This window comes from Vidua chalybeata, chromosome 26 (genome assembly GCF_026979565.1).
Source record: "Vidua chalybeata isolate OUT-0048 chromosome 26, bVidCha1 merged haplotype, whole genome shotgun sequence".
Classification (NCBI taxonomy): Eukaryota; Metazoa; Chordata; class Aves; order Passeriformes; family Viduidae; genus Vidua; species Vidua chalybeata.
In genome coordinates, this window is record NC_071555.1 from 3,946,887 (window position 1) to 3,967,295 (window position 20,409).

The following is a 20,409-nucleotide window of genomic DNA, read 5'->3' on the forward strand; positions in this document are numbered from 1 at the left end:
GGGCATGTGAAAGGTGAGAGTGTCTGGTTCTCCAAGGCTCACATCCCGTCGTTTTTCCTTTCCAAGGGAAGAACAAGGAACAGGGAAAGTGAGGAACAAAGGACAAAGGAACAAAGCTCTGTTCTCTCGGGGCTGCCACGTGGCTTTCGGACTCTTCCGCACTCAGCAAACACGCAGCTTGCTCTCGGTATGCACCTCGCATATCTCATCCTCACCGTCTTCCTGAACCAGATCCTGGGTAAGTCCTGCCTTTTCCCAAATGCACCCTTCTTCTCTTTTCTTCTTCTTCTTACCCGCAGGAAATCCTCAACAGTCTTATCAGGACCTTATAGGGAAATATCAGTGGTTAGAGGGGAAAGCCTGAGAAAAATCTGCTCCTCTTTGTGGTTTTGCAAGTGCTTGCTGAAGAAGTTCTTTGATTTGTAAAGGAAAAAGGGAAGACAGAAATTTTAGACCCCCTCTCTGTCTTTTCTCCCACATTCTGTCCATCTCCCTGTGCTGCTCTCTCCTCTGATCCCTTTGCAGTCATCTCAGGAGATCTCAGCTGTCTCTGCAATCCCACATTCTTCCTATTTTAATGTAAATTCCCAGGTCCTGTCAAACCTGCCCCAGGCACCTCTCTGTTTTTTAATTTCATTTTATTAATAGCGCTTCCCATTCTGCTTCCAGGCTGACCCAGCTCTGCCACGGCTTCCAGAGTTCTCTGGGCTGCCAGCACAACCAGGGCTCCCTCTTTCCAAGATCACCATTGTGTGTACTCAGGGATTGATGAACCCTCAGAGGTGACAGGGATGAGTCACAGGGATGGGGAAGCAGGATGAATCCTTTTGCTGTATCTCGATGGGTTCCTCAGCCTGCTTGAGCACACAAAATGTAGGCTGTTCCCATGTCTTCTGAGCAGCAGAAGTAGGAGCAGGGACACAGCCCATCTCTTGTCAGGGTCCTGCAGTGCTGAGAGCTCTGAAATCCTGCCCTCATTCACTCTCACCTGTCCGTCTGCACACCTGAAGTCTGCGCTGCAGGGCAGCGAGATTTCTCCACCAGGGTTTTGCACCATTCTGTTTTGCCTGCGTGTAGTCCTTGCCTGTGGAGCTACTGACACTGCCTCTCTTCCAGGCACCACGGGGCAGGACACGGTCACCCAGGAAGATGGAGCAGTCACGGTGAAGCAGGGACAGCCCTTCCACACCACCTGCAAATACCAGACCAAATATTTTACTGCCTTGCTCTGGTACCAGCTGCAGAGAGGCCAAGCCCCACAGCTGGTCTCCTATCAAGCAGGGAGTGGCCCCAGGCACAGCGGCCGTATCAGCACGCACCTGAACACCACGGGCAAATACAGTGTCCTGCAGCTGGAGGAAGTGGAGCTCTCTGACAGTGCCTTGTACCTCTGTGCTCTGCAAGACACCCTGCTGCAGGGAGCTTCCTCGGCTGTGCAACAACCCAGGGCAGGGAGGGGATGTGTCAGGGCAAGGCTGAGCTTGGGGAACGGACCCTGATCTCACCCTGATGCTCACCTGAAGTTCCATCCACATGTGTGTACACTGCTCTGATGCTTTTGGACTGCGTTCATTTGAGCATTTCCCTTGGGGAAGTGCCTCAGAATACTTTGACTCATTTCTGCATTGTGCAGTGTCTGAGAAAAGAAAAATACCCCCTGTGCTTGCCTGGGACCTTGTCCTGCCACACTCCAGCCTTTTGGCCCCACATGTCCCCAGCAGAGGCCAGGGCTGGTTGTGTGTTCCTGCCTCGTGTGCTCTTGGAGCAGCCCCGTTTGCATGGAGCCACGGGAAGCACGGATTTGTCTATGGCTCCACCGTGCTGAGCAGGGCCCTGGCTCTGTCCGTGTGTGTCCCTCAGCGGGAGGGAGTTTGCTGCCTCTGCCAGGGACAGCGAGCACTGCTCTGGCCCTGAACAGCAGAGAGCAGCAGCTTCCCAGGCTCACAAACAGCCTGAGTGCAGCCGAGTGGGGCCGGCAGCTGCCCGCTGCAGGTGGGTGCGGGCTGGATCTGCTTCCCAAGCGGTGTCGCTGCTGTGTGCGATGGGACACAGCTGTCTCTTGTGCCTGGCCGTGCCCAAGGTCCTTGTGTCGCTGATTGTGCTGGTGCCGAGAGAGGCGGGGGCTGAGGGCGGCCGGGGGGGAGCTGGCGGCGTTGCAGAGGAGGCGGCACGGGCGCAGCAGAGCCGGGGCTGAGGGGCACAGCGAGGCTCGGCCGGCGGAGCGGCGGCATGCGGCGGTGTCGGGGCGCGGGGCTGGCGGCGCTGGCCGCGGTGCTGCTGCTCGGTGCGTTGCGTTGGCGGCCGGGGGCGTCTGGGTCGGGGGCTACGTGAGACCGCCTAGCCCAAGATTAATCTCTCATCCTCCTGCTCCTTTTCGGTTCTTATTTACCCTCTGTTCCCTCCTCTGCCGTCATACTTTCTTCCCTCCGTGAATTTATTGCTTCCCAGTTTGCCTTTTTTACTTCATGTCTGTATCCCTCTCTCCCTCCCAGCTGGTGTATTTTTGTAATTTCGTTCTGATTTTTCCTCAAAACACCCGTCATAGATTCTTGTCCTCAGACAAACACTCTCAGTGAAATTAGCTCTTCATACTTTATTACCAGAACATATCCCAATTTGCTCTGATCTGTCGCCCTCTCCGATCTCCCCCTGCGTGGCATTTTCTGTAAAAGAAAACTGATTCTTCTTTTCCCCGTGACAGGGGCTGTGGCCAGAGCCCAGGTACAGCAGGAGGCGTCACTGGAGACCACCGAGGGCATCGGCATCAACATCACCTGCTCACATCCCAAAATCCAGACCAGCGACTGGATCCAGTGGTATCGTCTGCTCCCGGGCCGAGGACCTGAACTCCTCGCACTCACTATGAAAGAGTCCAAAGAGCTGCCGACCATTGCGGACCAGCTGCGGGTGTCGGCAGACCGGCGCTGGAGCGCGCTGTGGCTCGGGCGGCCCCGGCGCGGGGACGCGGCCGTGTATTACTGCGCGCTGGGGGCCACGGGCAGAGGAGCCGGGGCTGCGGCCGGGCACGAACCGCCGCGGGCGGGGCCGGCCGGGGCCAGCAGGGGGCGCTGCCGCTCCGCCCGCCGGGGCCGCCTCGCCCCGCTCGGCCCGGGATCCCGGGGCGCTGCCGCCACCGGCAATGGCACCGCAACCGACACCTGCACTGACACCAGCACCGGCACCTTGTGGAGGTGATCATTTTCTGACAAATTCACCTTGAATGCAAAACATTCCAGCTAATACCATGGACTGGGGTTTGGCTTTCTGTATGAAGACTTTTTTTTTTTTTTTTTTTTTTTTTTTTTTTTTTTTTTTTTAATGTGACAGGATGAGAGGCAAGAAGTGGCTGATTCCAGGTTTTGACTATATTCCACCTAAAACTGTATCAGGAAAATTCTGGTGGCTTGTTTTGTCTGTTCCTTTTCTGTACCAGGGAGGTGTCATTAGGAAAGAAGTGGTGCAGGGTCCCTCCCTGATCTCAGAAACATAGGTCTGGTAGCAAATGTCTTTATAAAGGGGCTGTATTAGTAACACAGAATAAAACCGGGATTATAGATAGCAATTAAACATTGTATTCTTTCAGATGCTAGGAATCCTGCATTCATACTGCATTATACAGACCCTGGTGGATTTTCCAAAGACACTCTCACAGACCCCAACCAGAAAGAGCTTCTGCTTCCCTCCTACACCCTGGCCCCTTCTATTCGGTATAACAAAAAAAACATAAACAAACTAACTAACTAACTAACTAACTAACTAACTCACATTTTCTCCTTACATGCTGTTTCTGCCATGATGCCCACACACAGGCTGGCACAGGGCACTGTAGGGGCTTCCCAGATCTTCAGTACAAGGCCCAACAGAGCAGAAATGTATCAGCCATGATCACTGACTCCTCAAATACAATGTTTCCTTCAAAGCTCCCAATTCACCTCCCATCTGTGCTGTCTTCAAACAACACCATTAGCCCATTTGGAGCCTTGCCCTTCTCCAGAATGCTCCAGCATCCCTGATGGGGCTGCCCCCAGGGTGTCTCCAGTTGAGTGCACAGTTTGCCGTGTTTCTGCATGTGTTCCCTCACCTGGACTTCTCTGCATGCCAGATTTCTGCAAGTGGTTTTGGGTGCAGATTTTTGCATGAGTGACGTGAGTCCCATGAGCATGTGTGTGTTTGTGTGTCCCTCCTCACAAGGGAACGTGCTGCTCAAAGCAGGGACTCTCTCTGCTGCTCTGCCCACAAGCTCCACGAAGTAGCCAGGACCAGAAGGAGATTCAGTACAGCTGAACAGATCAAACCTGGCAGAGATCTGCCCACAACTGAAATGCAACCTGCTTTATTTTCAGCCATCTCTATCCTGCTCCTGCAAATCTCAGCTTTCCTGCTGATTTCAGGCCCCAACGAGGATGTCTTCATAAGCTAAGAATCAGATTCTTAGCTTAATTCGGTGTGACAGTATTTGGAGTGCAATCCCATAGCTGGAAGTCTCATCTCTGTTCCTCACCAGCACAAGGCATAGCTGCTGTCCCAAGTGCCAGAGAATACAAAAGGATAGAGTTTCCCTTATGAGCTCCTTATTAGAGGCAAAGGAGCATTCCTAGCTCATTGTCACCATGGTATCCAGCAGAACCCCCCGGGCTGTTTTCTTCGAATCTGCTTAACAACTGGGCAGTTCCCAGCACATACTGGTGTGTGGGGTTGTTCCTCCTCAGGTGCAGGACAATACCCTTGTGTCCAAAGAGGGAAACATGAGTACCTTACTGCCCTCCCACAGGCACTAGCTCCTTCCCACTGTAGCTTTCAAAGTGCTCACATTGGCTGGGCAGTCTGTCACAAACGTCTGCATCTTGCACTGAAATCACTGTTCCTGTGGGTCATCAGGGACCAGTGAGCCTGGGCACCTTCTGGGCATCGCTGGGTCCTCAAAGAACAGGGGCTGCTTTGGCCAGGGGATGTTTACCACCTGTGCAGATTTCAGCTGAGGGTCTTTGATTTACAGGGCCACCCTCACCTTGCAGCCTTGGCTGATAAAAAGTACACTGCTGCAGAATCAGATGCCCAGCAGTGAAGATCTATCTCTCTATTTTAGTCAGAGTATGCACCAAAATGAGAAAGAGCAAAAGCTTGGGATTTGCCAGGAGGCTGGAGAGGGAGAGAGGTGCTGCTCGGGAGCTGTTCTTTGACACTTCTCTGCTCACCAGATCCACACACCAGGGTTTTGCCTCCTGTCTCTGTCCCCATCTCAGTCCCTTTCCTTTTCACTATGCCATCAGTGGCTGGAAAGCTCCAAGTCCTGCCCTTACACCTTGCGCAGGTATAGAACTGCACTGTGGATGGGATTGCAGATACCTCCTCCTCACCATGCCCTCAGTTTACTCTCCCCCAGCCAGCACTAAGCCAACCCATTGGAACCAGGACTCCATCACCCTATTTTAGAAAATTATGTGTTCACCCATTAAAATACCCTTTCCCCACCAATCAACTTCCTCCCTTGTCTCCTTAGTCATCATGTGTGGAGAAACACTGAACAACTGCTCTCAAAATATCAGAGGCTAAACGAATAGAAACCCAAAACTCTTTGAAAAGAACATGACACCTGTGTTTCCCAGAGCCCTGAATGTTCTGAGGCAGTTCTGAGGAGCTGCTGTGCTTTTAGAAGCCTGCCCACCATCAAGGAGCACACAAAAGCAGACACTCTGCAGCGAGGCAGAGAGGTTTCCTCACACAGTAAATGCTATGAACAGAGAAGGAAGCCCAAGGAAAAGTACAGGAAGCCACTGAGACTGTCCACTCTCTGCTGTGGAGACAAGAAAAGGCAAAAGGGTACAGGCCTCATTCCAACCCTCCACACTGCAGAAGTGTGACTGTGTCACACATGCACAGCACTCTCTCTGCAGGGTGGTGCCTTTTCATTGTGCTACCACGAGTGTTCTGCTGTGTGCTGAGAGTCTCGTGAAGGAAAAGGATTCTTGAGCTGGGAAAAATGATCTTCACCATGGCTGTGCCAGCATATGTCCTGCTAATCCAGTCAGGTGGGTGTATTTGTGTCCTTCCTGTTGTATCTCATGATTTTTAGTAAGTTATTTAGAGGTGTCTACCAACAAGAGCATGAGGTCAGGGAGAAATATAGAATGGGGATGGATGTAGATATCTGAATTTTCAATTTCTTTGGAAAGACAGCAGATTGGGGCAGTTTTAAACACAGAGCAAGTGAGAGAAGGAAGCAAACTTCTCTGCAGACACATTTATGCCTGTGTTGCAGGTCTTGTTGGAGGTGATGCCCTGAAGCAATTCTTCTCTGAGGTGCTAGTCAAAGTTGGACAGCAAGTGGTTCTTCCTTGCCAGTCCACGACTGAGGAGAGTGTCACCAGTCTGAACTTCTTCTGGTACCGCCAGTTCCCGGGAAGTACTCTGACATTTCTCCTGCAAGCACAAAAAACCACAGGGAATGACAAGTACCGCAGAGGCCGATTCTCTATGGTGGTCTACAAAAATAACACAGCCCCCTTAGAAATAGCAGGAGTCTCTCTTCAGGACACTGCGATTTATTACTGCGGTCTGAGGCTCCACCTTAAGTGAAGCCAAATTTCCGTTCGTACAAAATCTGTGTCACCAACAGCACAGGAGGGGTGAGGCTCTACATCCTCCAGCCTCATCTGTGTTTTCATGCCTAAAGTGATCCTCTCCTTCTTATATCAGCCTTTCCAACTTTTCCCATCCCAACTCCTGCCTATTTTTCTCAAAGTCTCCATCTATGCAGAGGTATTCAGAGCAGTGACTCAGGCAGGACATGGGACTCTTTGCAGATGAGCTGAAACATTATTTTTCTTACTTCCTTATACAGAACATCCCTCAAGGAAACAATCAACATATCTGGACGTAACATCCAATTGCAGTTTCAACCCTTACCTGCACTTCCAGGGAGCTGACACTGCAGGATCCAGTGCTGCTGGGGCATCCTGTCCAAAGCCTTGACCAAGCTGTGGGCAGAGCCAGGGCATCCATGTCTCTGCTTTGCTCCTGGCAAGCCCTAGCCCTTGACACAAGAACCCAATGGATCACAGACCCTAATCTTGCTCCTCTTTGAAAAGCAGCCAAAGACAAAAGCAGCTTTTACCTTAATGGCTTCAGCACTGGGCAGGGTAACCTTCTCTGTGCTGCACATGGTTAAATGATGAGATCCTCCCATATCCAGCCAGCATCAAGTCTGCTACTTTGGAAAATACTAATGAACAGAAAAGCTACTAAAACTATGAAATACCTAAGCAACCAACAGCACTGCAGTCCGTGAGGCAAGAGGTTCTGTATATTTAATACAATGCCTTGAGATCATCAGATAATGAAAACTGATTGAAGACAAAAATGAAGATGATGATCATGATGAGAGTTTTTTCTGGATTTGGCTCAGTGTTTGGTAGAGTTGGAAACTCAAAGGCAAGTTGGTTTAAGCATCCAAGGGCCAAAGTAGAACTCAGCTTGGCCTATTCTATGAGGGGAAGTCCTGGAGCCACGGTAGTCCTGTTGGTCACAAGAGGTTTTCCCACCAGGAAACCTTACCTGCAGTACACTGGGCACCACCATACTGCTGGGACCTGAGGGATACCTTCTTGTGTCCTTGATAGAACAACAGAAAAAGACACCGAGGGCCCTGGAAATTTGACTGGTTTCTCTTTATCAACCCTCAGCTTTTAGGTCCACAAGTCAGATGGATACCAAAGGAGTAACAGGACTCTGACTGCAGCATAGCATGGGGTGAAGGTGGGTCACGCAGGAGCAACAAAGATACTGGAAGGAAAATGTGGGGAAAGCTGGGGTTTGTGAATTCACAGCAGTTCTAATTTGCAGACTCTAATGTTTCTGGGATTATTTCCCACCCTAGGAAGGATGACAAGGAGACGTTGCTCCTGAGAGCTCAAGCAGGTCTGTGCAGCCCCACCATCTCCCTACAACCATGTCCCATTGTTCCTCTCCTGTTTCCCCTAAGTGGAAGCCACAGCAGGCATAGCCTGATGTTACTAGTCGTCCACAGGACGTACATCCCAGCAGGAAAAACCGGTAAGAATAGGTTGCACGACGTGGGAAGAACGATCCTGGGCCTGTGCAGTGGGGAGTTCTGAGGTGTAGAGGGAAGCAGTGTAGTAGGACAAGAGAGTAGGAGTGGGGGGAGTCGTTTCCAGACTTTGCCCACAAGCAACCACCGCGTCCCGCCCGGCGGGGCCGCGGCCCCGGGGCCCGGGCCGGGTGTGTCGGGGCGGGCAGAGGCGGCGGCGCTGCCCCGGCGAGGCGGGGCCGGGCGGGAGCGGCCCGAGCGCGGCTCCGCTCGGCTCCTGTGCGGCTGCCGCGGGGCCGGGGCCGGCAGCAATGCTGGCCGGGCCGGGGCCGTGGCTGCTCGCCTTGGCCTTGGCCTTGTGGCCGGCAGGTGAGAGCCGAGCGGGGAGGGCGGCGAGCCCAGGCCGGGGGAACGAGGGACAGGGAGAGGCAGGGTCAAGGGAAGGTGCAGAGACAGGGGCTTGGGTACTTGCAGCAGCAGGGACAGAGGAAGGGACAGGGGCAGACTCTGCCCGCGGGTTCGGCCGCAATGTCTGCATCAGGCTCAGTCCCGGGAGGGCTCGCAGGGCATGACCCCGGGCACGGGCGTTTTTCACTGAGAAGCGAGGTGGGGATGTGGCTGTGTTTGGGCCAGGGCCACTGGGACAGCAGAGGAACAGCCTCGGGCTCCGGGTGCAGTGCACACGGTGCCTGCGCTCTCTCTCCGCAAGGGTGTGGGCACAAAAATTCCAATTAAGCTTTTCCCGGGACACCGGGACAACGCCCTCGGTCCGAGGTCGCGCCCTGCCCGATTCCTGCGCTCTCCCTCCGCAGGGCTCTGGGCACAGCTGAGGCTGCAGGAGGCGGGCGAGGGCTGCGAGCGCCAGGGGACTCCGTCACCCTCTCTTGCCGTGGATCTGGATTCACCTTTGATGGTTATCATATTCAGTGGTACCGTAAGTCCCCCGGAGGCTGCCTGGAGTGCGTGTCCTTTATCAGCAGCGCAGGCAGTGTAAAGATGTACGGAGCAGCAGTGCAGGGTCGGGCCACAGCCTCACGGGACAATTACCAGTCTCAGTCATCTCTGGTTCTGGGGGCTCTGCACCCCAGCGACTCTGCCCGCTACTTCTGTGCTGTTCACACAGCAACAGGAAACCTAGCTGAGCAGTAACTCAAACTTTCTGGGGCCTGGCACAGGGTGTGTTAGATGTAGGGAAGATTAGAGCTACCAGGAGCCTGGAGTTGATGGGTCTCAGGTGTGTTCCCAAGGAGTCAGATCAAGGGCAGGTGTTCCTGGTTTAATTTAAGTGCACCCGGCCAGGATTCTAGTTTATTGCCAAATTTAGACAGAGTAGAATTGTGAGTGACAACAACATAAAAAAGCTTTAAAACACCTTGTCCTGCTGAAGCCTCACTTAATCTCATGTTTGCCTTCAATCCTGCATTCATGATTTCTCTCCCTCTTCTGTCCAAAAGGCATAGGGCCAGTGGGAAAGGGGTCAATTCCTACATGTCTCATATGGCTCCTTCAGAATCAACCTGCTGTAGCCTGACTTCTCCACAGGCTCCACTTCCCTCAGGCCATAACCAAACAGTTTGTGACTTTCTTCAAGCATGAGACTCCACAAGGGGCCTGGACAACCTGCACTGGTGCTTGGTTATTCTCACACTGTGAGGCTATACTGGGTGCCATATGCCGTAACTCCAAAAAGTCCCTTTCCTCCTTCTTTCTCTGAGTCTTAGTTATGAAAATGATGTATTACTGTATGGAAAAATCCTTTGCTAATTTGGCATCACCTGTCCTGGTTGTTTATCTTCACAGCATCTTGTCCATCCTAAGCCTCCTCACTGTTGGGGCAGTATGCAAATTAGAGAAGGCCTTGATGATCTGTGAGCACTATTGAGCAACAGCTAAAACATCCCCCTGCCTGTGCCATCAGCAATACTGTAAAAAAAATATTAACTTTATCCCACTGAAAATTAGCAAGCTTTTTGAGCTGCCTCAGGTTCCATTTCTCCAGCCTGCTGAGGTCCCTCTGGGTGGCAGCACAACCCTGCTGTGTAGCAGCCCCTTCTACTACTCTTGGTTCGTTAAAGAATTTGCTGGGGTTCATCTTTATTTCCATCTTCCAGATCATGGCTAGAGATGCTAAACAGGGCTGGACCCAACACTGAGGTTGCCCTGGGGTGCCTTGCTAGAAACTGACTTCCAACTAGACCTCATGCCACTGACCACAACTCTTAGGGATCCTCTGTCTGTCCACCGTTCTGTCCAGATCACCATCTACTCACCCAGCTGAGACTTCATCTGCTTCTCTTAGGAGAACCTTATTTTGAAGGACAGTGTTGAAAGCCTTCCTGAAGTCAAGATAAACAATACACACTGCTCTGCCCTCACCCCCAAAGCCAATCATTTCAGCAGAGAAGTTCATTATCAACTCGGTCAAGTGCGAGTTCCCCTTGGTGAGTCCTGCAAACATTCTTGTCCTTCATGTGCCAGGATTAGGTGCTCCATCAGCATCTCAGGGCTTGAGGGAAGCTCCCTGGGTCCTCTTTTTTGTCCTTCTTGCAGATAGCAGTGACATTTGCTTTTCTCCAGCAGTTCTCAGGTACCTCCCCAACGAACCATGATCATTCAAAGGTTATTGAGAGCCTCCTTTCTCCAGACTATTTCCCTTCCTTTAATTCCTGAAGACTCTCCCTGATGCATGACATTTTGCCCCAGGGGATGCTAGATCTCTCTAAAGCTAGAAGGTATTGCATGAATCTCTCAGAATAGAGAATTGTTTTATTAACATCCCAGGAAAGGTGATAGGAAGTTAGGAAATATTATGTGTGAGGTGATGATGGAAACCCCACCACTCAGGACACACAAGACTGCACAGATTCCCAGCCTGCTGATATTCTATACTCTTGCAGTATTTACAATGTTGGCAGGGTTTTCTTAGAAGTACTGAGGAGTCGACATTTTTGAAAGGGCTCCCAGAGCAAGAAACCGGGACCGCGATGGAGGCGCGCTGGTAGCCCCGGAACAGCAGCCTTCATCTCCCGGGGCGCCTCTGCTCCCCTGCCTACCCAGCTGCCAGCGTCGCTCGCCGAGCCCCCGTTCTCCTGAGTCCGCCCCTTGTCCTGCGACACCCGGGGCCCGGGCCGGGTGTGTCGGGGCGGGCAGAGGCGGCGGCGCTGCCCCGGCGAGGCGGGACCGGGCGGGAGCGGCCCAAGCGCGGCTCCGCTCGGCTCCTGTGCGGCTGCCGCGGGGCCGGGGCCGGCAGCGATGTTGGCCGGGCCGGGGCCGTGGCTGCTCGCCTTGGCCTTGGCCTTGTGGCCGGCAGGTGAGAGCCGGGCGGGGAGGGCGGCGAGCCCGGGCCGGGGAACGAGGGACAGCGACAGGGACAGGCAGGAGCAGGAGCACCAACAAGGACAGGGACAAGGACAGAGGCTGGGGAAAGGACAGGAACAGAGGTACGGTAGGGAACACGGGCAAAGTCTGGGGCAGACTCAGGGACAGGGGCTGTTGGCCAAGGCTGGCGGCTGTGGCTGTGCCGGGCCGGGGGCAGCGGGACAACGCCCTCGGTCCGTGGTCGCGCCCTGCCCGATTCCTGCGCTCTCCCTCCGCAGGGCTCTGGGCACAGCTGAGGCTGCAGGAGGCCGGCGGAGGGCTGCGACCGTCCGGTGACTCTGTCACCCTCTCCTGCCGAGGATCCGGATTCACCTTTCATAGTTATTATATTTGGTGGTACCGTCAGTCCCCCGGAGGCCGCCTGGAGTGGGTGTCCTTTATCAGCTCCCGCATGGGCAGTATAGAGGACTACGGGGCAGCCGTGAAGAGTCGGGCCAAGATTTCTCGGGACAATTCCCGATCCGAGGCTTATCTCTCTCTGCGGCCCCTGCAAGCTCAGGACTCTGCCCGGTACTTCTGTGCCGTCACACGGGGACAGGAAATGTAGATGAGCTTTAACACAAACCTTCTGGGGCCTGGCAAAGGTTGCCTTAGGTGTCGGGGAGGTGAGAGTTGCCAGATACAGAGCCAGTGGGTCTCAAGGCTCTTTCCAAGAAGTCAGGTGCCATCACTGTGCACCACAGGTATTTCTGGCCTTTACTGCACACTGCAGGGCTTCTGATTTATTGCCAATTTGACTAAGAGTAGAATTGAGAGCAATTACAAAATGCCTTGCTCCCACTTTATCCCTGTTTGCTGCCAGGCTCATCCTCAAAGCTGCATTCCTGAATTCTCTGCCTCTTCTCACCAAAAAGAAAGAGACAACAGGAAATCTGGTGTGGGATCATTTCTTAACAATTAATCACCCATCTTCATCTCTACTGCTTCTTGTTCCCTTCCTCCCTCAGTCTGCAGTCTAATGGCTCCACCATGGTTCCTTCACAAGAGCTGCTGTCCTTCAGAATCAACCCTCTCCAGCCTCGGTTCTCCACAGGTTCCACTTCCCCAGTGTCATGACCAAACAGTTTGTGAACATCTCCAAGCACGGAGACACCAGGAGGTGCCTGAGCAGCCTGTGCCAGTGGTCAGGCACCCTCACACTGTGAGAAAGCATTTCTCTCTGATGTTCAGTGAGACCCTCTTGTGATTTTCTGTTTGTGCTCATGGATCATTGTCCTGTCAATGGGCATCACTGAGAAGAGGTGGCCATGTCCTCATGTTTCTGCTTATGACAACCCCAACAACCTTCTCCTTCTCCACAGTAAACAGGGCCAGCTGTGACAGACTTTTTAACTTGGAGAGATGTTCCACTTCAACAGATGGAAAACAAAGAAAGCTGAGTCCGCAATACAAGAGAAATAAAGAATTTATGCCCTACTTCTCCATCAATAGGCAGGTTTTTAAACATTTCTAGGAATAAATGGTCTTTCTCTCACAGAATGATTCCTCAGGAAGACAAAGGTCATCTCTCCAAATGTCCCCTTTCCTCCTTTCCATGAGCTTTATTTCTGAGAACCAAGTACTACAGTGTGGAATACTGCTTTGCTCAGTTGGCAATAGTGGTGCTGCTTGTGTCCCATCCCAGCTTATTGTCCAAGCCCAGCCACACACTGGAGAGACAGTGGAAGAAATAAAAACGGCCTCTGAGAACTGCTGAGCAAGAGGTTCAAGAGCCTCATGCTTCTAACGCTCTTTGCTCAGAAAGAGAAAATAAAAGACTCGCACGCCGCTGTCTCTCGTCCCTTCCTGAGCCGCCCCCTGTCCCGCCCGGCGGGGCCGCGGCCCCGGGGCCCGGGCCGGGTGTGTCGGGGCGGGCAGAGGCGGCGGCGCTGCCCCGGCGAGGCGGGGCCGGGCGGGAGCGGCCCGAGCGCGGCTCCGCTCGGCTCCTGTGCGGCTGCCGCGGGGCCGGGGCCGGCAGCGATGTTGGCCGGGCCGGGGCCGTGGCTGCTCGCCTTGGCCTTGGCCTTGTGGCCGGCAGGTGAGAGCCGGGCGGGGAGGGCGGCGAGCCCGGGCCGGGGGAACGAGGGACAGCGACAGGGACAGGCAGGAGCAGGAGCACCAACAAGGACAGGGACAAGGACAGAGGCTGGGGAAAGGACAGGAACAGAGGTACGGTAGGGAACACGGGCAAAGTCCGGGGCAGACTCAGGGACAGGGGCTGTTGGCCAAGGCTGGCGGCTGTGGCTGTGCCGGGCCGGGGGCAGCGGGACAACGCCCTCGGTCTGTGGTCGTGCCCTGCCCGATTCCTGCGCTCTCCCTCCGCAGGGCTCTGGGCACAGCTGAGGCTGCAGGAGGCCGGCGGAGGGCTGCGAGCGTCCGGGGACTCTGTCACTCTCTCCTGCCGCGGCTCAGGCTTCACCTTTAAGGATTATGGATTTTGGTGGTACCGTCAGTCCCCCGGAGGCCGGCTGGAGTGGGTGTCCATTATTAGTTACAATCCGAGAGTTTTTTATTTTGACCAGTCAGTGCAGGGCCGGGCCAAGATTTCCCGGGACAATTCCCGGTCTGAGGTTTATCTCTCCCTGCTGACCCTGCAGCCCCGCGACTCTGCCCGGTACTTCTGTGCTGTTCACACAGCAACAGGAAACACAGCTGGGCTTTAACACAAATCAGCTCGGGTCTGGCTCAGCACCCACGAAATTTGGAGATGGTGAATTCCAAAGTGGTTCAGGGCTGTTCTTAAGAAATCAGGTGCCGTCCCCATGCAGCACCAGTGATCCTGGTCTTTCACCAAGAGCTCCTTTCCCAACACTGAGGCTTTCCTTCTCCTGAGTCCCAATTGCAATGTTCTATTCTGTAGAGGAGGTTCAAGGTTTTTCTGTCATCCAATCAGCCTGGTGACTGCCTGGCTCCAGTCCCACTCAGCCTTCCTTGGTCCCCTTCTTAAGTGGAGCATGCAAAGCGCCTGGGCTTTGGCAACACCTTTGCCAGCTTCCTGTGACCCTTTTGGGGCCATCTCCTTGCACCAGTGAGAGCAAAGCAGTGATTTAATGGCCTGCTTTTCTTTCAGGTGCATTTCAAGGTGATGAGATCCAAGCAACAAGCTGTGCAGTGTGGTGGCCAGCAGGGAGCACTGGGACCCTCCGTTCCACTTACAGCTCCAAAGCCTCCTATATTTACGTGGCCTGGTATTGGCAGTGTCCTGGTGAACCCCTGCAGTACTGCTGTGGTGTCAGGGCCGTGGAAGCTCCTACAGCCACACAGCCCCTTTTGCCCACAGGAAGCTTTCCTGCTGGGCTGATGAGAGCTCTGGGACACTGACCATCAGTGGGCTGGAGCTGGGGGACAGTGCACTCTATTACTGCTCCCTGGAGGGACCCCAGTGGGAGAGAGACACTTGGGATGTGCCTGAACTGCATCAGCTTTGTCCCCTTCTCCTCTCCTGCATGTTCACGTGGATCCCAGCCCATGCAAGGGGAGAGTCAGTGAGTGGGCTGTGCCTGGGGTCAGGGAAACGGGGTCTCATTGGTCCTGGGAGCTTGCAGAGGTGAGGAGGAGAGTAGGGAGAGGGGAGAAAAAACTGTTTCAATGGGAAGGAAGCTACAACAACCACCTAGTTCAACTGCCTGACCATTCCAGCCCTCAAACAAATAAAAAGCTTGTTGCTGTACTGCTTTGGTGTTGTTTAAATTCCTTTTGCATACTGTCTAGGATGGGGGCACTGACCACCTCTTCAGGACACCTGTTCCAATGTTTGACCACTCTCAGCAAAGAAATGCTTCCTGTAATCCACCCTTAACCTCCTCTCATGCAGCTCTGAACCATTCCCACATCCTATCACTGCATACCAGGGAGAACATCCCACTCCATTTCCCCTCCTCACCAAGCTGAGAGAAGGATGAAGCAGCCCCTCAGTCTCTTTTTCTCCAAACCAGACCAATGTTCCATGGGCTCGAGTCTCTAAGGAACTTGGCATATCACAGGATCACAGAATATTGTGAGTTGGAAGGGACCCACAAGGATCACTGAGTCCAACTCTTAAGTGCACGACCCACGTACAGGGACCAAACCATTGGCGCTATTAACACCACCCTCTAAACAACTGAGCTAATCTCAGGGTAACCACTGACATGCTGGAGCAGCCCCATGTGTCCCAGGACAACCTGCTTCCCCCTGGGCCTGCATCCCACTGCTTCTTTCCCCAGCCTCAAGCCTCCATTCTCACTGGGCTCCTCTAACCTCTCCAACTCCTCTTTCCCACCCCTGTCCTGGAGATCTCAAATACCCAGAAATAGAGAGAGAAGGGAATTGATTCAATAGGTGGTGGGATTATGTGGAGTGGGCAATGCTCCCCAGAAGGGTGGTGGCAGTCAGGACAATGACACTGTCAGGGCTCAGAGCTGTCCCCTCCTGTGGCCATAGGGAGAGCCCTGGGTTCCTGCTGAGCAGGAGGACACAGGGCAGGGAGTGTCCTGGCTCTGCTGAGCAGCCTGGTCCCTGCAGAGTCCTGGATTGCATTATCTAATGGGCAGGGGTCTGGGAGGGCTTTGACAGGAAGAGGCAGCTGGAGAAGTGTCATCACTGGGGAGCGAGTAGGGTGCTGGGCCAGAGTGCAGGGAGCAGAGTGAGGAATACTTTGGTTTAGGGGTGCCCTGGCCAAGCCGAACTGAGATCCTGGGGTGTCCCATGTGGGAGCAGCAGCTCGGCAGAGCCAGGGCCAGGGGGCCGGGGAAGGACAAGCTGACAGTCTCCCTGGTCAGCTCCAAGGTCTGACTTCCTGAAACAAAGGCCAGGGTGGCCACTCAGAAACATGTCACCTTTAGCCCATCACAGCACTGCACAACAAACAGTCTGTTATTGCACCACCCAGTATGAGAGACACCCAGGAGGGCACCGAGAGCTTCCACTTCTGCTCCTCCTGCCCCACCTCTCCCCCTCACTGGTGTCATAGACAGAGGGAGGGACCAGCAGGGACTGGGCCTGGGAGCAGTGACAGAGGCCCAGGCAGGGCAGGTGTGGGCAGAGCTGCTGTGCAGGCAGAGAGAAGGTGGAGAGAGGCCACAGAGAGCGGGCCTGGCCATGTGGAGTGCCCTGTGCATGGGCTTCCTGCCCATTGTAGGTAAGTGAAGGCAAGGGCTGATGGCCCCAGGAGCTGAGCGTGGCCCTGGGCTCTGCAGGGCTCTGGGGAGCTGTGCTGAGCACCTGCAGCCAGACCTGTGCCCCAGCTCCAGCTGCCCAGCCATGCCTGTGCAGCACGGGGAGAGCAGCCCTGCTCCTCTTGTGGCTCTGAGCTCAGCACCTCCATCCCAGCTGCCTCCTCTGCAGCCTGGGCACACGCAGGGCACCTCCCTGCTGCACTCAGGTCTCGGGGCCCAGCGCTTTGCCCTGGCACTGGACACTGCTCCTGGGGCACTGCGGCCCCTCTGGCACACACCAGCTGGAGCATGGCAGCACAGGGCACAAGCCCCACTGCCTGGGACAGGCCTTTGTCTTTGCTGTGCTCACCTTGAGCAGTTTCAGGGACAGGAGAGTGGGTTCCTCACCATCCTTGCTTGGCAAGGACAAAGCAATTGGTCCCCCCACTGGGTTTAAATCCTTCCAGCTTCTTTGGGGAAAATCAGAGAAAGCTTCCTGTGTGACAGGGAAAAGGAGGGAGGGAAATGTGGTGTCTCCTTCCTTGTGAGCCTTGCTAGCTGCCACCAGCTCTGCCCATCTGTGTCGGCTGGCTTCAAAGAGCAGGATTTTGTCCTCTCACTGCTTCAGTGCCAGTCCAAAGCCCCACCAGCATTGCCCTGACCTTTGCTGGATCTTGGAGTGACCATGGCTTGTTCTTGCTCTCTCCAGCAGTCACTGGCCAGGTGGCCTTGGAGCAGCAGCCCAGGGAAGTGACCGTGCAAGAGGGAAATGAAGTCACCTTACAATGCAGCATGAAGGGAGGTGATATGAGCAACTAGTACATGCACTGGTACCGTCAGAGCCCAGGGGGCTCTCTCAAATTTATTTACAGAGAGGGTGATATCTATGGAAAAGGTTTCCAAGAAAATTTGGTGGGATCAGTGGAGGGCTCCAGTACCACTCTCCAGATCCTGGCAGCAGAGCAAGGGGATGCAGTGATGTATTACTGTGGAGCAAGAATCACCCTGGAGCCTCTCTGAAGCAGAGTGAACCAAAAACCAACAGATGGGCAGGACAGATCTCCCAGCATTTCCTTCTAGCAGCTGCACCCCAGGGCTCTTGTCAGGCAATGGCAGGTGCAGAAAACATCCCTCTGGCTTGGTGGCACTAAAAGGCACTGCAGGGAGGTGTGCTGGAAGGGCTGGTACCATTTATGGTGCAGGAGGATCTGTCCTGGGAACTGCAGAGGCTGTTTGGGGAAGTGCAGGTTTAGTGCAAATTGCCTGGGCTCCTGTCCAGCACGGCCTCATTTCTCCTCTGTGCCTTGGCTGCAGAGCCATGGCATGATGGAGATGTGTTGCTGTAGCTTCCAGAGTGATGTGGTGGATGCAGCCAGGCTGTTTAGGAAAGCCAGATCAGCAGAGATGACATTGCTCTACAGGGTGGATGCTACAGAGCACCTGACCAGGAAGAAGGAGTTGAGAAGGTGTGGTGAGTTGACTTTGGTTTTCCTCCAGGGACTCAGCAAGCTGCTGTTTGAGTTGTCCTCTGCAATTAGATGTTGGAAAAATACGCAATTAAGGCTTGTGGGTTGAGATAAGGACAGGGAGATGTCCCAGCAGTGCCACCATGTGTAGCAGTCAGAGGCCCTGGAAGGCCTCCATGGCGGACACTAGGCTAAGATAAGAAATGCAGAGTCATGATGAGTGGACCAGAGCTGCCCCTCTTCTGCACTCAGACCCCTGTTATCTCTCTGTAAGGCTATAGGTCATATTCTCCTCAACCCTAGCCATTGGACAACTTCTAATCCCACAGTAGCCTACTTAAACCCTCACCTCTGCCCAGTTCAGCGGAAGAACTGTCACTGGAACCCTTTGCAGAAGCTGCCAATAAAGACATCTCCGCAGAACTCCACACAGCCTTCACCTCTCTCCATCCCTGCATCTGCCGAGGCACTTTGCGAGCACTGAGCTGAAATCACTGAGAGCTGAACTCACTAGAGCTGAAATCACTCCACAAGTGCTCGCTAAAGTTGCCTGCGGCTGGGAGCTAGCCGGAGGGCCCAGGCAGGCTGCGCCTCATCAGCACAGTGCTATCCGGCACACCTAATGTGGCTGCTGCCCGGGGGGCTGGACAGACCCCCAGGACCCCAGGCCATGATAACCATGGGCAAACACGTGGACTTGGGGAATGGAATTTAAGTCATTGCCAATCGAAATCAGAGTAAGTCAATGAGAAGTAAGAACAAATGAAACATCTCCTCCACCTGATCACTGTACAGGAATGGTGAATGTGGTTTGCAATCAGTTCAAAACATTTTTTCCCCTGCTTTTTCTTCCTTCTCATTCTCTTTCCCCGTTTCAGTGTTGAGTCCAACCCTGTTTTTCAGGAACTTCGCCAGTGCAGGTTCTTCCCTCTGGCTGCAGTTCCTCACAAACACCTCCAGCACAGTTGGTCCTTTCCATGGGGTGCAGCCCTTCAGGAACACACTGTGGCACTCTGGCTCCTCTGTGGGACACAGGTCCTGCCAGAAAACCTCTTCTGGCGTGGGCTACTCACTGCATGGGACCACAGCTCCACAGACCACAGCCTGCTCCAATGGGAGCTCTCCATGGAGTCACAGATTTTTTCAGACCGTGTCCTCTTGCTCCTGTGTGAGGTCCTGAACTGTCTGCAGGGTCAGTATCTGTTCCTCCATCAATTGCCATGGTCTGCAAAGGGACAGTCTGCATCACCATGCTCTTCACCGTGCACATCAGGGCAATTTGCTCTGGCCCCTTCCAGCCCTCCTTCCTCATGGACACTCAGCACAGATTTGGGAAGTGGGAACCTTGCTTAGCCACATTTACAACGTTCTACAGTGAAACAACAGGTCTTAGTGGGTGATGAGAGAGTGGATGTTGTGCACTCTTCATTTAGTTGTGCTCTCAGCACTGAATTCCCTGGAACTTTTTGGACAAAGCCTTTTATTATGGACTAGAGAAGGGCTCAGTGACATGGATTGTGCAAGGGTACATCTTCCTTGCTCCAGCCTCTCCCCCTGGACTCTGGGAAATGAAATTCCTGAAGGCTGATCTGGCTGCTGAATCCTGAGGTGAATAAAGGATTCAGGACCTCAGCCTTGTCCCATATCCTGTGTCACCTGGTCCCCATCCCATTCAGCAGTGGGCCCACGTTTTGCCAGCCTCATTTGTCCATGCAGCCTCCTGGCATGTTGACCTGACTCCTTGCTCACTGAGGAGGAATCCTCCTCAGCTCAGCACTGCTGGGGCTGGGGACCAGTGTGTCCCCTGCTGGGCTCCCAATCCTGGGAAGGACATGGACAGAGGAGTACAAATGCAATGAAAGGCCATGAACACAAGGAAGGGAACAGCTGACGTATAAGGAGAGCCTGGGTTGGTTTGGCGTGGAGAAGAAAATTTTGAGGGAGATCTGACACTTTGTGGAAATACCTGAGACTCTGTAAGTTCCATTTTTGAGGACATTCAGAACTGAACAGGAGAAGGTTGTGGGCACCTCCTGGCCCTGACCCCATCAGGCAGCTCAGCCCCACACAGCTGCTCACTCAGTCCCCCTCACTGCAATGGGGGAGAGAAGCAAAAGGGTGGAGGGAAAAAAAAGTGTGTTTTGACAGAAAGAGAGTTGAATAAACACAGCAAAATCAGCACACAAAACCCAAACAAAATCAAAAATTAATTCCTGACTTCCCACTGGCACAGAGGAGCAGCAAAGCTGGCTCCTCTTCTGCTCCTCTTTCCTTATGCCTGTTCTGGCTCTCCAGAAAGAACAGCATCAGGTCTGATGGCCATGCAGAGCCTTTATGAGAGAGCTTGGGGGCCTGTACCTCTGTTTGCAGCCTTACAGAACAACAACACACCCTAGGCTCTGAC

The 20,409-nt window shown here is 53.9% G+C and overlaps 2 protein-coding genes and 2 gene segments (V, D, J or C); 3 read left to right on the plus strand and 1 right to left on the minus strand.

The window, feature by feature from the left end:
* LOC128800286 (M1-specific T cell receptor alpha chain-like) overlaps nt 1-20,409 on the minus strand; it is a 226,754-nt gene that overhangs the window by 186,690 nt on the left and 19,655 nt on the right. The gene's annotated exons all lie outside the window — the stretch shown is intronic.
* Nucleotides 190-1,549, plus strand: LOC128800310 (T cell receptor alpha variable 1-2-like). The segment is given in 2 exon segments: nt 190-238; nt 1,117-1,549. Coding segments are annotated over 2 exon segments (432 nt in total).
* The window catches only part of LOC128800285 (M1-specific T cell receptor alpha chain-like), a 28,880-nt gene continuing 10,640 nt past the window's right edge, over nt 2,170-20,409 (plus strand). The window contains exons 1-3 of the mRNA XM_053965403.1: nt 2,170-2,284; nt 2,702-2,991; nt 16,025-16,055. Of these exons, the coding sequence (XP_053821378.1) occupies nt 2,230-2,284; nt 2,702-2,991; nt 16,025-16,055 (376 nt within the window). The 5' untranslated portion in view covers nt 2,170-2,229. The remainder of the gene's footprint in view (nt 2,285-2,701; nt 2,992-16,024; nt 16,056-20,409) is intronic.
* Nucleotides 13,385-15,037, plus strand: LOC128800312 (Ig heavy chain V region 6.96-like). The segment is given in 2 exon segments: nt 13,385-13,442; nt 13,730-15,037. Coding segments are annotated over 2 exon segments (396 nt in total).